The sequence below is a fragment of the Bison bison genome, unplaced genomic scaffold, assembly GCF_000754665.1.
Source record: "Bison bison bison isolate TAMUID 2011002044 unplaced genomic scaffold, Bison_UMD1.0 scf7180017863957, whole genome shotgun sequence".
NCBI lineage: Eukaryota > Metazoa > Chordata > Mammalia > Artiodactyla > Bovidae > Bison > Bison bison.
This window is the reverse complement of record NW_011494529.1, coordinates 890,912-909,226: the sequence shown is the minus strand read 5'-3', so window position 1 is coordinate 909,226 and position 18,315 is coordinate 890,912. Positions and strand designations below refer to the sequence as shown.

Genomic DNA, 18,315 nt, shown 5'->3' with positions numbered 1-18,315 from the left:
AGTGTGTCTAATAGACCTAAAAGAAAAGTAATCGTCCTTTTCTTCCTCTTTGGTTTCTGCTCACTTTTCTTCTGTTTTCTCCTCCTCCACTTCTACCCCCACCTCCCCACGCACTCCCTCTCCCTCTTCTCCTCTCTCTGTGCGTCTTCCTCATCCTTTGTCAGCGTTGTATTTTTTCCTGCCAAACTACTGTACATTATACTCTCTAAAATTCACCATTCAATTCTATTATCTAAATTTATTAACCAAGGTAATTCCATGGTGTTTTGGAGATGGGACCATTGCCTGCTACATTCTGTGAGGAGAAAAATTTGGTGTGGTGCTTTATCAGTCCCTACCACAAGAAGTTTACTTATTTATTTATTTTTAAAAGGACCTGGAATGAGGAAAATCCAATATGTCCTCTTTCTTCAGCAAGACAAATTAGGACTTTCCTTCTTTGACTGATTACTTCAGTCTTATTTATTGCTTCATGGATACAGCTCAATCAATGCTCACCACTAGATAACTGTGAAAAAGCTTTTTTAGGAACTGAAAAGTGTTTCAAGTTTCCAGATACAGCTTCTTATGTGTAATGACATTTTAGCTCCTAATCTGCTTCTAAGTGTTTATTGCTAAATCTGCTCTATTTTGTTGAAAAGGAAATATAGATGTCAAGAACCAAAGTCTTTCTTCCATTACCCAAAATCACTCTTTTTTCTGATAGTCTGTGATGATTCCTGCTATGCGTTTTTTTCTTTTTTCTCTCGATTTTGAGGGACTTAGAACTTTTACTTTCTCCTGGGTCTCTGTATCAGAAACATTGTATTTCAGCTGATCAGATTGCCTCAGGTTGAAGGCACTCTCTAATTGTGTTAAAGATCTTTATTTTGGGGGAACACAGTAGAATAATAGTACTGTAAATAGAATGATAATAACATAGAATAATAATAACTATTATTATCAAGATTTTTGGTATAATTGCATCTTAATTAATTTTTGTTGTTGTTATTTAGTCACTCAATTGTGTCCGGTCCATCTCTTTTGTGACCCCATGGACTGTAGCCCACCAGATTCCTCTGTCTTTGGGATTTTCCAGGCAAGAATACTGGAGTGGGTTGTCATTTCCTTCTCCAGGGGATCTTCTGGACCCAAGGATTGAACCTACGTCTCCTGCATTGGCAGGCAGATTGCTTACCACTGAGCCACCTGGGAAGCCCCAATTGATTTTTCTGTTTAATTTTTTCAGTTGCAGTTCTCCTTACCCCACAAAAAACACCTCTATGATATTTTCACAAAGTATACAGAGTTTGCAGCCATTAAACCTTGTAATATAGATCTATAGTTATTGATAGGAAAATGTTTAAGAGATCATGAATGACAAATGTTACAGTGGCATTTGTTATATAATGCCATGTTTATATAATTGTATTTATAAATCTATATGTGAATATATGTAATATAGACAGATGTCAAGAAGGTATTCCCCTAAGTGTGGTTAATGATGAAATCTGAGTGTTGGTGTTTTGAGAAATTTTTGCTTTTTGATATATTTTCTTTGTGTGTTTTTCAGTAAACCACATTACTATTTTTAAGAAAATCATTAAGTTTAAACAAAACTGTTCTGTTTACTTGTTAAAAGGAAAAAGCATTTGATCACACAGTCTATTTTTGTGTCTTCTAGATTTTGAAACATCCTCTCATTTAAGAGAAGGGAAGTTTATTGTTTAATACTTTGGGGGGTTTATAGCATAAACTTTATCATTATTAGTGTTTTCTACCATAATATATGCTAAAATTAATATAGAAGCTATTGACAGTTTCTACATTAATAGAATATGGATATTAATTGATTCCACTGGGCATATTTTTAAATGACTCTACTCCATGGACATGATTTTTTTTTTAAAGTATAGAATTATTTAGGCCAGAATTATTCTCTGTTGGTCCAGTAGTTAAGAATCTGCCTTGCAATGCAGGTGACGCAGGTTTGATCCCTGATCAGGGAACTAAGGGGGCTTCGGCTTCCCTGGTGGCTCAGCAGTAAAGAATCCTCCTGCAATGCAGGACATGGGGTTTGATCCCTGGGTTGGGAAGATCCCCTGGAGAAGGAAACTCACTCCAGGATTCTTGCCTGGGAAATATCATGGACAGAGGAGCCTGGTGGGCTGCAGTCCATTGGGTCGCAATGAGTCCCACATGACTTAGTGACTAAACAACAGGGGAACTAAGATCCTACATGCCTTGGGGCAACTAAGCCCACACAGCACGATTGAGCTGGTGGGATGCAACAAAAGGTCCCCTGCGCTGCAAGTGAGACTCCACACAGCCAAAATAATAAATGAATTAATTAATTTTAAAAAAGAATTGTTTGACTCACCTTAAGCAGCTGCTTAGGGAACTTACTAAATGATTTATTGAGGTATCATTGATATTTATGATTAGTAAACTGACTTTAAATACAAAAATAATTATTTTTTTCCTTGGATTAGATTGTTTTTATTAGTCTGATTTTATTCCAAATGAAGTAGCACAAGATTTTTGTCAAGTGAACGCCACTGATTAAAAATGATTTTTAGTTTGTCGTTTTAAGACAAGTTTCAGTGAAAGCAAGAACAATGGCTAATAATTATTTCTAGCATTTCAAAAAGTGTGATGAAAATATTACATTGATCACAGCAAAGTTGCACCACCTAACTGACAGGCCATGTGTTTTGACTTTGGCAGAAATGTTTATTGCCTTTCCATAGTTATGTTGTTTATAACTGGCACGTAGTAATTGTTTAATGTTGTTAAATGGAAGATAGTTTGGTAGACAGAAGGGTTTCAGAACATGGGGGAAAATGTAATAAAAATAAAACTGATGGTGAAAAATTTGCGGACTACTACTAGTAATACAAATTTAGTTGTTTTGAATAATTATCGTTTGTCTCTTGACCCTAAATCTGAATTAATTTATTTTGGCAGGGAATTTTAAGCCTTGAATATTGTGTGGGTATTATCGGTGGCAAACCTAAACAGTCATATTACTTTGCTGGATTTCAAGGTTAGTGGTTTAGTAAAGTATATTTCTTCTTTGTTTTCTTTTAAAAGTCAGAAAGTTAACATAAGATCATCCAGAAACAGGATGAGTAACGGAGCAAAATGAGTACCTTATAAATTCATCAGTCCTGCCATAGCCATTCATTTGTCATTTGGTCCATAGTATAATTGGATTCTGTAAAATGTATATTTAATTTCTGTTATTGCATAAACAAGGCATAATTTATTGATTTTTACTAAACTTTAGAAGACATTGCTGCCATATTCTGACAGTTGCTATTTACATATTTACCTTATACCAGTTTTAGTGGTGCTAGTTGATGATAAAATGACAAGCAATATGTTCTTCCTGTCAGGATAAAGTAGTGCAATGCATTTTTCATATGCAAACTGTAGAATATAATTGTGTGTTTGTGAAAGTAATTTTATCACCAAAAATTAAATGACAGTCTCATCACTTTATAAAAATTCTGCTTATACAAGCATATTTGATTATGCAAAAGTTAATCTGTCCTGTGCAAACCTATGTTTCAGTCAATGAATATCAGTCTGGCAAGCTGTTACTCCCAGATTTTTTTCAGCTATTCTACATAGAAATTGGATTGTAAGCAGTGTAATAATAAGGTGTTTTTTGAATTACTTGTCTTCTGTTTTGTCCTTGTAGATGACAGTTTGATTTACATGGATCCTCATTACTGCCAATCTTTTGTAGATGTCAGCATAAAGGATTTCCCTCTTGAGGTACTGTGGATAAAGAGCTGGCACTGCTTTCTTACCATATGAAGCAAACTCTTAATTATTCAGAGATATGCTAAGCAGCTATGCTTTTATGGTATTCCAAGTTAATAATAAATATTTTACTAATTTACAAGTCCATAATACATACAGTGGTCAAAGGTTAGATAATTTTTGTTGCTGAATTTTAATTTATAATACACTGTCTTCATTTATCTTTGTCTCTAACTTGTTAGATATCCTAGCCCTACCAAAATAAATGATCAAGCTTCCAAGTAATTCCAAGAACAGTACTGAAGAATTTAAAATGTTAGACATGTTTAAAGAAAGAAAGGGGGAAAAAGAAAAAGAAGACAATGGAGTTGGGTTAGAATGACAAAATGATTGAAGGGGAGTGTGACATTATTTTGCTTTAAGTATGTAATTAAGACAAGTTTCAGTGACAACAAGAGCAATGTCTAATAATTATTTCTAGCATTTCAGTAATTCTTAGCCTCTAGTTAAGTTTCCATGAATTTTAGTTGGGTTTCTAATATTTATTTTAGCTTTGATTTCTTAAAGTCTTCTTTTCCTTCCTGTTTTTTTTTTTTTTAAATATGGAATGCTTCACGAATTTGCGTGTCATCCTTGCGCAGGGGCCATGCTAATCTTCTCTGTATCGTTCCAATTTTAGTATATGTGCTGCCGAAGCGAGCACTTTTCCTTCCTGTTGATCATTTTCTGAGCCAGCATTTACAAAATTTTTAAATTGGATTTACAATGTTTTGTTAGTTTCAGCTGTACAGCAAAATAAATCAATTATAGAATCCCAGGGACGGGGAAGCCTGGTGGGCCACCGTCTATGGGGTCGCACAGAGTCGTACACGACTGAAGCGACTTAGCAGCAGCAGCAGCATACTTGTATAGGATTATATTTCAGAAAATTTTGAGAGTGCATAAATGAGAAATGTAACTGTTACATGGTATCAGTTCTTATTTTCCCAGTTGATGCTTTTAGAGACTTTTAAAGTCATCTTAATCACTTGAGTGGCACATGGATCACTAATTCTCCAGGGCTTGACAAGTTGGAAATGTGGTTTAGTATTTTGTTTTAGTAATAGCTTGTTAGCTAATATTAATACCTAATTATGAAGATGGATAAAGCACAAGATTAAAATCTGGTACTAAGTGATACATTATAAAACAGCCTAGCATTTTTTGTAGACTATTACCTCAACTAAAGTATGAGCCAGAGAACAGCTTTGCTTTCTACTTTCTTCCTTCACTATACTTTGCATATAAACTTTAATAAGTATTTCCGGTTGACTGATTAATACTGTGGGAGGAACTCTAGAATTGTGCTATGTGAACCACACTGTAAATCTGTTTCTGCTGCGTTGTGATCTTGTGGCACTGATTCCTGTGTCTTCAGTGACACATGATTTCCCATGTGTCAAATTGACTCCTTAAAAAAAAATAAATACTTGAGATTTAGATGGAAACTTGTTCATAGTGTTCTAAGCATTATCTAAAATAGGCAAATTAAAAGATTATTAGGTCGGCTGTTTTGACCAGTAGAAAGAGATTATTCATCTGATATTTTGAGAGACTCTACAAAGATGCCAGGTCAGTGAATATCCATGTTATCCACACTGTTATTAACGAATGCCTACACAATCGATATTGGGAAGGTTGTAGCTCACTGGGGGAGAAGGCAATGGCAACCCACTCCTGTACTCTTGCCTGGAGAATCCCATGGACGCAGGAGCCTGGTGGGCTGCCGTCTACGGGGTCGCACAGAGTCAGACACGGCTGAAGCGACTTAGCAACAGCAGCAGCAGCTCATTGGGAGAATGTTGCAACACTTCACAGGCGAGTCAATAGAAGCTTGAAGTGGGTGGTAGTGGGAATGGAAAATAATTTCATTTTAAGAGACTTTGTAGGTAAAATTTGGTGAAATTAGATAACTTCTGAAAAGCACAGAAGCATTTATTTTTTATATATTGAGATGCCAGAAAGTGAGTTTAAGATGAGATTTAGCAGTGAGGCCATGTTAAACTGTGGGTTCTCATTGTTAGTAGTTAGGACAGGGCAGAGTTTCAATTGTTTGGATGAGAGGACTAGTGGATATACATTATCTTATACACATTTATAATGTATATGTGTATGTATGCAGGCATGTATCTGTGTGTGTGTGCATATATTTAAGGTAAGATTTCTTAAAACCAGAAACTATTGCTTCATGCTATTTCTGATATACTTTCAGAGTGACCTGATTCTATCTCTTTACAAATACTGAGAATATTTTATTATTAAGGTATTGTTGTACTGTTCGTTGTTTAGTCGCCAAGTCATGTCTGACTCTTTTGTGACCTAGGCTCCTCTGTCTATGTCCCAGGCAAGAATACTGGAGTGGCTTGCCATTTCCTTCTCCAAATATTGTGTTACCTTAATATTAACATTCTACTAATAAGATTAAAAAAAACCCTTATTACAGAAATGTTAGTCTCTTCTGATTGCTAGGCCCCCAATTCCAAGTTTCAGGTTTTAGGAGGTGTATACAGTGGTGATTATTTTAATATATCCTTGTAAATTCAAAGCTTAGTGGCACTAAAGCTATTAGAATGATGTAATGTGATTATGTTGATAGATAAGTGAATTTCTCAGTGAAAGATGTACCCTTTATGAATTACACATGTGAACTGCAGTAAGTAGGAGGTGCTTTTTAGTAAGGACGTATTCTCTAATTAATTATATTAGGAAGTTTTATCTAAATCACCAAAGTAACAGAGCTACATCTAAAATTATTTGTTTCAGTATTATTTGTATGTTTAGGTAGTAGAACCCACTCTTCAATATAATAAGTCTGGAAGAGTGCCTACCATTTGGTAGGTGCCTAATAACTATTTTTTGAGGCAATGAATAAATATTGTACCAGAAAAATGAAATAAATGGGAATTGACTCACTCCGGCCAGTTTTGTCAAAAACGTAAGTGCAGAAATGTATCTAGTGATACTTGCTAAAATGTGCTTCAGTAGAAGCTGCTACTCTTACCAAATCATCAGAATTTTAAAAACTAAAAAAGAAATCTAAGTGCATGCTGCTGCTGCTGCTAAGTCGCTTCAGTCGTGTCTGACTCTGTGCGACCCCATAGACGGCAGCCCACCAGGCTCCGCCGTCCCTGGGATTCTCCAGGCAAGAACACTGGAGTGGGTTGCCATTTCCTTCTCCACTGCATGAAAGTGAAAAGTGAAAGTGAAGTCGCTCAGTCGTGTCCAACTCTTAATAACCCCATGGACTGCAGCCTACTAGGCTACTCCGTCCATGGGATTTTCCAGGCAAGAGTACTGGAGTGGGGTGCCATTGCGTTCTCCTCTAAATGCATAGCGCAGAGAATTATCACAGAGTGAACAGAGCTGTGTAATGCCACTTGGGAAAAATACCATAAAGTCTAAGTTGTTCTACAATAAACAATTGATTTTGAATTATAAATTAATCTTGGTTTGATTAATCTTGGTTCAGAATATTCTTGGGTGAACAAACAACATGATTTAAATGGTATAAAATGCCTCTCTGTAATATGAGTCCTAGTACTTATGTAGGAACACCAGATAGCAATTTGCAGTTTTCAATCATCAGAGATTTATATTTGTGTTTTTGTGAATAATTTTAAAAGTTTTCTATAGATATGAAAATAACTATGCTTAACTAGTGTTTGTCATTATTATCTATGGTGATGGAGACAATACAATGAAATAGCACTAAGCCTGTATTGGTTTAGTCTTAATGATTCTTAATGAAAACTTTAATCAATGCTTTAATATAATTTAGGGCATCCATATAGACAAGTTAAGAAAATGCTTTGTTGGACCATGCAGACTTTTGACTCTTCCTTCTTATCCCCAAGTAGTAAAAGCTAAACAAGCATTTCTTATTACTGGCTTTTGGAAAGAGGAGTAAATGACTATTGTTAGATAGCTTGTATGTCAAATAATTTTTGTTTTGTAAATATGACCTAGAACTGTCTGAGCCTTAAATAGTAATACTCCTGTATATTGTTAACTACCAAATTTACCTAGCTCTTCTATACCTTTCCAGATCTGTTTTTTAATATCTTTTTATAAACAAAATCGGTAAAACAATGTTAGAAAAGTCCAGCTAAGGCAGTACTCATATTGATTAGAAAGATGGATGTTCCAGTTTGGCTGGGTTGAGTCTTACTGTACAGTAAGTGTTAGCTAAGGGTTTCATAGTAGTCATAGTTTTAAAAACACATTTGTTTGGTTATTTACTAGCATGATGTTGGATCTGAAGCTAATACATGACTGAACTATTGGTAAGGGGAAAAGAACAGTTTGAATGTATTCGTTTTGCTTAACCGCTGGTGATAATATGGAATATTAATTGGATCACAGGATATATGTAGGGAGAGAGAAAAGAGTGGTTTTGATTGATCTACCATGAACATAAATACGAAAGTCTATATTTTTCTGCCTTTTTATAGATAATTCCAAGTTTAAATCCCTTAGTTTTAGGCATTGAATATAGGGAAATTTTAAGTTTATGGATTTATATCCAGCCTAGATTATTTCTTGAGCAGCTTATTCTTTAATTAAAAAATATAAAATGAAGAATTTCTCATACCTGTCTCCCATCTGCCAAGTTTTCCCCCTTTTCTCTAAAATGTTAATTTTTGTATATCCTATGCAAATATGAATATATATTTTATGGCCCTCCTTTTTAACATAAACATCTTTTTCCTTATACATATAAGAAAAAGATTTGGTAGCATCAGTGATTTTTAAGGACAAGTATCTGAGCATTTATGCAGTTAAAAAATGTTTTAAACCAAGTACTAGAGTGTCGTGGTGAAGAAAAAAGATTGGAATGATTAGCTTTATATTCTACGCTTTTCCTACTTTTGCATTCTCTAAAGATAACCAGATTCTACTAATAGCCACAGCCTGCTAGCAAAAGTAGAGTCTAGAGCAGTATTTTTGGCCCATTTGCATCTTTAACACTGTGACCACTGGAGAAGAGGGAACTAAGGGAAGAGGGCAGGGACCATAGTAGAACAATGTTCACCTTATCCCGTGTGGGACTAAACAAGAACTGAGGTAAAGCTCAGTAGAAGAGTGGGTTAGGACAGTGTGCAGTTACATGCTGGTTGTGTCAGTTGCTAAAACTCTCACGTTGACCTCTTCATATCATCATGGAACATTTTCATAAACCTGCATATTTGTTTACAAAGTCTTGGTTTTTTTATTCCAAGGTTTATAAATATTTTAAAAATCTCTAACTGAACAGACTTAATTGCACTTTCATAGAAATAGCTAGCTCGATTCTAAACATTGTACTAGCTTATTCATGTCTTTTTCAGAGATACATTTTTTTCCCTTCTGCAAGTGTTAGAAATGCACCCTGCTTTTGACACACTTCTTTTCTTTTGAAGAATGGCCCTAATGTGTAAGGTGGAGATTTGGTAAACTGAATATACACAATGTTGGCTCTTATGTTTTACAGCTTTGGAGACTGGGAGGGATCATCTGCATAGGATATACTAAAACACCATTTGAAAGCATGTTTATAGTTTGAAGAATAGCTATATAGCAAATTTTAAATGAAGTGATATTTTTGTATATAAAGTACATTAAATAAAACTAAATTAATCCTAAAGAACTTTTAAAATTACAGACATTCCACTGCCCTTCTCCCAAAAAGATGTCATTTCGAAAAATGGATCCTAGCTGTACAATAGGATTTTACTGTCGAAATGTTCAGGACTTCAAACGAGCTTCTGAAGAAATCACTAAGGTACTTTTATTTTAAATATTACAATAATATTTGTAAATGATCTAATTTTTATTATAGATAGCCTATCAGAAGATAAAAATCCATAATTTATAATATGGTTATAAAATTTCCCCTTGAATGTTAATATTATTAAGAATATTGTGAACCAGAAAATACAACTATTTGGGGATTCCTAGCCTTTGAGGGTGATGAAACTTTTTGACCAGTTGAAAGTATTGACTGATCCACTAGGTGGCACTGTTGAAATAAAAATCTCTGCAAACTGTAGCCATGTGCAAGCCATTAGGTTATATTTTATTTGAAGATTTTAAAAGGGCAATACCTTAGGGGGTAGAAAAAAATTAATGAAGTATTTGATCAAGCCAAATTGTGCATTATTTCTTGTTAGTCCAAGTGCTTCTTTGATTTTTTTTTAAAGAGAAATGGTATTTTTGGATTTCTCAGAACTGCTTTATCAAATGAGCTGTGTTGTTACCTTCCAATAAGCTTGTTTGATCTATTCTACTTATAGGGTCTCTGAAATAGGTTTATTTGACTCCTCTTATTACCTTAAACTTCTGCATTTTTCTGGCCATTGAGTACTGCTAAAATATTTATAGAGCCTTAAGGTCTGTGTATATTTAGTAGTTTGGAAAGATTACTTATTTAGGAAGTAAGCATAATTGGATGGCTCTCTTTATTAGTATCAATAGTTACAGATTATCATTTATGGTAAGTAAAACCAGTACTAGAATCATTTTTAGGAATTCTTAACTTGAGCTCAGTTATAATAGTATGCCTTATAACTGCTTTATTTCCAGTTAATTTTATTCAGGAAAATGGACATACTAGGTTAAAATTTTATTTTTGTAATGTAAAAATAGAATGAAAAAGTTAAACAAAAAGTTTCATTTGAGTTAGGTTTAGTTTACTTGACTTGCCATGTAAAAGGAAATTTAACAGAAATATGACAGAAAAATGAATGAGAAGAGGAGAAAATGAGATATGTGAGAACATTTTCTTATTCCTCATTTCTCACAGTTGTCGTCTTTTCACTCTCCTTTTCAACCTGAAGGGCCAAGTGAACATAAGGAAATATGTTTTATCCATTTTCTCTTTTTTATTACTTGAAATTAGTATATACATTTGTATATTTCATTTTGACAATGCTCTGTCTTTATAAGGTGTTATGTACGTACTAATATACAGATGCAGATGATGCTGTAATATAGATTGATGTTGATGAACATTTTTCCATTAAAAAGTCCCATTTCTATTTCTGTTAGTTTATTTTCTATCTAGGTTGAAATAAGTATATTTAGAACAGTGAAGTACTTACCTCTGGAATAGAAAACAGCCCAAATTACTATTATCAAATTGAAAAACAATTATATTCATAAATGAGTTGCATGTTGATATTTTCTGATTAAAAACATAGTGTTTTGGGTTTTATACTAATAATTATAGTTTTTATGCTGGAAAACTACTTCAGAGTTATTGCACTTGATGTATCCTAGTGATATGCAATGTTAAAGCAAAGAGAAAACATGCTGAAATATTATGGAAGTATTGAGAATTTTGCTAGACTCTATTAACTTTGGTTTAATTATACTGTTGTTCTTAAGTTCATAGCATTTTGTAGCAATATCAGAAGTTCACTTTGTCAATTAATAGCTCAGTCATTTACTTTTGCTTGGAAGATTGTAAGTTAAGCAGCTTTCTTTCTTAACAGCTGAATTTGGCATTTTTAAACTGTAATTTTTTTTCTTTGAAAATTAAAACTTCTTAAAATATTTGTTTCTATATAGGATATGTTTTCAGTTTTCTCATTTTGAAAATGAGGCCAGATAATCTAGATTCTCATGTTTAATTTGTAATGCTACATGAATAAATATTCTAATGCTTTTACCACATGAATTTTAAATGTTAATAAAACTTGTTAAATTAATTCAGTGTTTAGCAGAGCTCAGTCCAGCAAGTATCTGAATAACTATCATGTTGAAATCATAAAATGACCAAGCCATAATCCCTGCTTTTGCCCTCAAGTGGCATTTATAGTTCAGGAGGCAGAATAAGAGAAGATATGCATTACATTGAATGTGATAAGCATTCATACAGAAATAGAAATAAATTGATAGGGGAAGGAAGAAGGTTAAAATGAGAGAGATGTCACATCCAAGTCAAAGTTCTTTATTGTGATGGTGATATTTAATATGGGCCTTAAAGTATAGGCTTAATTTCTATTGGCTCAGGGAGAAGGGAGTGTACTTCAAGCAGAGGAAATAACAAAAGGAAAGGTACCAGAAAAGAAAAATATAGTTTCTTTAGAAAATGGCAGATAGTCCAATTTGTTAGGGGCCATGAATACATGTAGGGCAGGGTGTCTATCTTCTAACGGCCTGAATCAGAAGTCTTAGAGATTTGGCCTGGGAGCTTTCATTTCTAACAAACCTCCCAAGTAACCTTGTACATCAAATTTGAGAACCACTGATGCACAACCCAAGGTGTAATACTTGATGTTTTTAGGTGACAGCAGGACAAATACTCTAATACTTATATATATGTGTATTCATAATAGAAAAGTATAGCTGGCTTGTTAAACGTGATTTCCTCCTTATCATTGACCTGTACAAGGCTATTTGAGTCAAAATTCTGAAAAGAGGCACTTCCTTGGTGGTCTAGTGGCTAAGACTCTGCACGCTCGCATTGCAGGGGGCCTGAGTTCAATGTCTGGTTGGAGAACTAGATCCCACATGCCACACCTAAGACTAAGCGCAGCCAAATTAATTAATTAATTAAAAAAATAAAATTCTGAAAAGAAAAATGTTCATTAATTGTAATAGAGATGACATATATAGTGAAAATAAGGAAACACTATAGTAAATAGTAAAGGATGAGGCTAGAAAAGGAGGTTGGAATAATAATGTAGAGAGTTTTGAATGCCAGGCTGGAGAAGTTTGTACTTTTACAATATGTTGACATTATTAGACTAGTTTTTAAAAATGTGAAGCATACAGAAATATAGAGGATAGTATAATAAATACCCATGGGCTATCATTAAGCTTATGGAAAAATAAAGCCCTCATATATTATTGAAGTGTATTACCCTTCCCCAATGTTATTCCCTTATTTCCTTCCAAGTGGCAGCCACTATCCTAAATTACTGTAAATTAGTATACTTGATATATCCATAAACAAAATACACTGTTTTCTATGTTCTTAAACTTGTCATTAATTATATATTATATAAAAATATATATATCCTTTTGCAACTTGCTTTTTCATTTGACTGACTTGGAGATTTTATCTGTTCATGTTGGTCTAGCTGATTCATTTAAACTGCAAAAGAGTAATACTTTTTACAAATCTGTCACTTCAGTCACTCAGTTGTCTGATTATTTGCAACCCCATGGACTGCAACACCCCAGGCTTCCCTGTCTATCACCAACTCCCGGAACTTGCTCAAACTCATGTCCATCTAGTCGGTGATACCATCCAACCATCTCATCCTCTGTTGTCCCCTTCTCCTCCTGACTTCAGTCTTTCCCAGCATCAGGGGTCTTTTCCAATGAGTCAGTTTTTTGTGTCAGGTAGCCAAAGTATTGGAGTTCCAGCTTCAGGATCAGTCCTTCCAATGAATATTCAGGTCTGATTTCCTCTAGAATGGACTGGTTGGATCTCCTTGCAGTCCAAGGGACTCTCAAGAGCCTTCTCCAAAGCCACAGTTCAAAAGCATCAATTCTTCGGCACTCGGCTTTCTTTACAATCCAACTCTCACATCCATACATTCTGTTGCTGCTGCTGCTAAGTCGCTTCAGTCGTGTGCGACTCTGTGCGACCCCATAGACGGCAGCCCACCAGGCTCCGCCGTCCCTGAGATTCTCCAGGCAAGAACACTGGAGTGGGTTCCATTTCCTTCTCCAGTGCATGAAAGTGAAAAGTGAAGTTGCTCAGTCGTATCCGACTCTTAGTGACCCCATGGACTGCAGCCTACCAGGCACCTCCATCCATGGGATTTGCCAGGCGAGAGTACTGGATTGGGTTGCCATTACCTTCTCCACATCCATACATGACTACTGGAAAAATCATAGCTTTGACTAGATGGACCTTTGTTGAAAAAGTGATGTCTCTGCTTTTTAATATGCTTTCTAGGTTGGTCATAGCATTTCTTCTAAGGAGCAAGCGTCTTTTAATTTCATGGCTGCAGTCACCATCTGCAGTGATTTTGGAGCCCAAAAAATTAAAGTCTGTTACTGTTTCCATTGTTTACCCATATATTTGCCATGAAGTGATGGGACCAGATGCCATGGTCTTTGTTTTTTGAATATTGAGTTTTAAGCCAACTTTTTCACTCCCCTCTTTCACTTTCATCAAGAGGCTCTTAGTTTTTCTTTGCTTTCTGCCATAGGGTGATGTCATCTATGTATCTGAGGTTATTGATATTTCTCCTGGCAATCTCGATTCCAGCTTGTACTTCATCTAGGCTGGCATTTCACATGATGTACTCTGCATATAAGTTAAATAAACTGGGTGACAATAGATAGCCTTGACGAACTCCTTTTCCAATTTGGAACCAGTCTGTTGTTCCATATCTAGTTCTAACTGTTGCTTGCTGACCTGCATACAGATTTCTCAGGAGGCAGGTCAGGTGGTCTGGTATTCCTATCTCTTTAAGAATTTTCCATTTTGTTATGATCCACACAGTCAAAGGCTTTGGCATAGTCAATAAAGCAGAAGTAGATGTTTTTCTAGAACTCTCTTGCTTTTCCTGTGATCCGACGGATGTTAGCAATTTGATCTCTGGTTCCTCTGCTTTTTCTAAATCCAGCTTGAATATCTGGAAGTTCACGGTTCAGGTACTGTTGAAGCCTGGCTTAGAATTTTGAGCATTACTCAGAATTACATTTTACAATATAATACATAAAAAAAAAATTTTTAATTTTTGAAGTATAGTTGATTTACACTTAGGTTAATTTGTGCTGTATAGTTATAAATATATATTCTCAGTTATATGTTCATTTTCATGTTATTTTCTATTGTTTTATCATGATACATTGAATATAGTTTCCTATGCTATTCAATAGGACCTTGTTGCTTCAGATCAGATCAGATCAGTTGCTCAGTCATGTCCAACTCTTTGCGACCCCATGAATCGCAGCATGCCAGGCCTCCCTGTCCATCACCAACTCCCGGAGTTCACCCAGACTCACATCCATTGAGTCAGTGATGCCATCCAGTCATCTCTTCCTCTGTCGTCCCCTTCTCCTCTTGCCCCCAGTCCCTCCCAGCATCAGAGTCTTTTCCAATGAGTCAACTCGTCACATGAGGTGGCCAAAGTACTGGAGTTTCAGCTTTAGCATCATTCCTTCCAAAGAAATCCCAGGGCTGATCTCCTTCAGAATGGACTGGTTGGATCTCCTTGCAGTCCAAGGGACTCTCAAGAGTCTTCTTCAACACCACACTTCAAAAGCATCAATTCTTCGGCACTCAGCCTTCTTCACAGTTGCTTATCTATTTATTTAAGTATAGATGTTGAACGTCTTTTCATGTGCCTATTGGCCATCTGTATGTCTTTAAAGAAGTAACTATTTAGGTCTCTTTCCCATTTTTTGATTGGGTGGTTTTTTTTTTTAATACGGAGTTATATGAGCTGTATGTATATTTTAGATATTAATCCGTTGTCAGTTGCATCATTTGCAAATATTTTCTCCCATTCTGTAGGTTGTCTTTTCTTTTTCTTGATGGTTTCCTTTGATGTGCAAAAGTTTGTTAAGTTTGTTTAGGTCCCATTTGTTTATTTTTGCTTTGCTTTCTTTTTCCTTGGGAAACTGATCTAAGAAAATACTACTATGATTTATGTCCAAGAAGGTTTTGCCTGTATTTTCTTCCAGGATTTTATGTTTTCATGTTTTATATTTAAGTCTTTAAGACATTTTGAGTTTATTTTGTATATGGTATGAGGGAATATTCTAATTTCATTGATTTATATGAGGCTGTCCAGCTTTCCCAACACTACCTGCTGAAGAGACCATCTTTTCCCCATTCTTGCTTCCTTTGTTGTAGATTAATTGATTGTAGCTGTGTGGATTTATTTCTGGGTTCTTGCTTCTGTTTCATTCATCTATATGTCTGTGTTTTTTCTTCCCCCATGTACCATGCTGTTCTGATTACTGTAGCTTTTCAGTATTGTCTGAGTTCTGGGAGAATTTGTCTCCAGCTCTGTTCTTTTCTCTGAGGATTGCTTTTACAGGGGTCTCTTGTTGTTCCATATAAATGTTAGGATTATTTGTTATAGTTCTGTGGTAAATGTCTTGGGTAATTTGTTAAGGATTACATTAAGTTTGTCAATTCCTTTGGGTAGTATGCCGATTTTAACAATATTAATTCTTCGAATCCAAGAGCATGAGATCAGTTTGTTCTTTGTATTTATGAATCTGTTTCTGTTTTGTCTGTTCATTTGTTTAGTTTTATAGATTCCACATATAAGTGAAATCATGCAGATACTGGTTTTCTCTGACTGACTTATTTCACTTAGTATAATACCCTCTAGGTGCATGTTGTCTCAAATGGCAAGATTTGATTCTTTTTTTTGTGACTGAGTAGTATTCAACTGTGTGTGTGTGTGTGTAAAACATCTACTTTATTCAGTCATCTATCAGTGGACATCTAGGTTGCCTTCATATCTTGGCTATTGTAAATAGTGCTGTGATGAATATAGGGGTACCTATATCTTTTTAAATTAGTGTTTTCTTTTTCTTTGAGTAAATAACTTAATTAGAATTGCTGGATTGTGTAGCAGTTTGAGTTTTAGTTTTTTGAGGAACTTCATAACTTTTTCATACTGCCTGCAACAATTTACATTCCCATCATTAGAGCATGTGCTTTTCTCCACATCCTCACTAGCACTTATTTTTTGTCCTTTTGGTAACAGCCATTCTGATAGGTATGAAGTAATAGCTCGTTACGGTTTGCTTTGCATTTCCCCAGTGATTAGAGAAGTTAAGTGTCTTTTCATGTGCTTGTTGGGCATCTGTGTGTTACTGTTGGGAAAATGTATATTCTCATCTTCTGCTCGTTTTCTAATCAGGTTGTCTGTATTTTGATATTGAGTTATATGAGTCTTTTTTATATAATTTGGATTTTAACCCCTTATCAGGCATGTAATTTGCAAATATTTTCTCCCATTTCGTAGATTGTCTTTTAATTTTTTTGATGGTTTCCTTTGCTGTGCAGAAGCTTTTTAGTTTGTTATAGTTCCACTTTTTAAATTTTTGCTTTTGTTGCTTTGGGGTGTTAAAGTTTAAAAAATCATCACCAAGACTAATGTCAAGGAGCTTACTACCTGTTTTCTTCTAGATGTTTATGGTTTCATTTAAGTCTTTTATCCATTTTCAGTTTATATTTGCATATGGTGTGAGAAAGTAGTCTGATTCTTTTACATGTGGCTGTCCAGTATTCTCAATACCATTTATTGAAGAGGACTTTTTTCTGCCATTGTGTATTGTTGTTTCCTTTGTCTTAGATTAATGAAGCATATGAATGTGAGTTTATTTCTGGGCTCTTTATTCTGTTCCATTGATCTGTTTTTGTGCCAGTACCATACTGGTTTGATTACTATAGCTTTGTAGTATAGTTTGAAATAAGGGAGCTTGAAACTTCCAGCTTTGTTCTTCATTCTCAAGAATCTCTCTGGATATTTGGGGTCTTTTGTGATTTCATACAAATTTTAGAATTATTTGTTTCCTTTATGCAAAAAATGCCATGGTATTTTGATAGAGATTACATTGACTGCAGATTGCTTTCAGTAGTAGTTTAATAATATTGAGTCTTCCAGTTCAGTTGTCTTCTTTAATTTCTTTTGTCATGTTTTCAGAGTACAGGTCTTTCACCTTCTTGGTTAAATTTATTCCTAGGTATATTGTTCTTTTTGGTGCAGTTGTAAATGAGATTTTCTTCATTTCTCTTTTTGATAGTTTATTATTAGTGTACAAAAATGCAAAAAAAAAGAAAAGAAAACTGGAAAAATGCAAATATTTGGAGGCTAAACAGTGTGCTACTAAACAATCAAGAAGTCAGTGAAGATATCAAAGAGAAAGTTTTTTTAAGAACCTTGAGACAAATAAAAATGAGAACACAACTTTCCAGAATCTGTAGACACAGCAAAAGCAGTTCTAAGAGGGAAGTTCATAGTTATAGAGGCCTACCTCAAGAAATAAGAAAAATCTCAAATAAAAAAATCTAATTTTATATTTTAGGGAACTAGGAAAAAAAGAACTAACAAAACCCAAAGTAGTAGAATGTAGGAAATAAATAAGGATGAGAGCAGAAATAAATGAAAGAGATTTTAAAAGCAATAGAAAAAAGATTAATGAAACTAAATGTTGGTTCTTTGAAATGATAAACAAAATTGACAACGTGCAGCCAGACTCATCAAGAAAAGAGAACCCAAATAAATAAAATTGGAAATGAAGAGGAAAAATTGCAATCAATACCATAGTAATACAAAAGAGCATAAGAGGATACTATGAACAATAATCTGTCAACAAATTGGACAACCTAAAGGAAATGGATAAATTTCTATAAACATACAATCTTCTAAGACCAAATCACAAAGAAATAGAAAATCTGAATAGATCAATTGCTAGTAATGAAGTTGAATCATTAATTAAAAAAAAAAAAGCACTCCCAGCAAAATCTAGTTCCAGCTGGCTTAACAGATGAATTCTACCAAACATTTAGAGAAGCATTAATTCCTGTCCCTCTCAAATTATTCCAAAAAATTGAAG

The 18,315-nt window shown here is 34.6% G+C and overlaps 1 protein-coding gene across 3 annotated transcripts in view; it reads left to right on the top strand.

Annotated features, from left to right (window-relative positions):
* Positions 1-18,315, top strand: part of ATG4C (autophagy related 4C, cysteine peptidase) — a 97,705-nt gene that overhangs the window by 62,240 nt on the left and 17,150 nt on the right. For all 3 annotated transcript variants that reach the window (XM_010833903.1, XM_010833902.1, XM_010833904.1), the window contains exons 8-10: positions 2,947-3,025; positions 3,686-3,762; positions 9,431-9,550. In XM_010833903.1, coding sequence (XP_010832205.1) covers positions 2,947-3,025; positions 3,686-3,762; positions 9,431-9,550 — 276 coding nt within the window. The remainder of the gene's footprint in view (positions 1-2,946; positions 3,026-3,685; positions 3,763-9,430; positions 9,551-18,315) is intronic.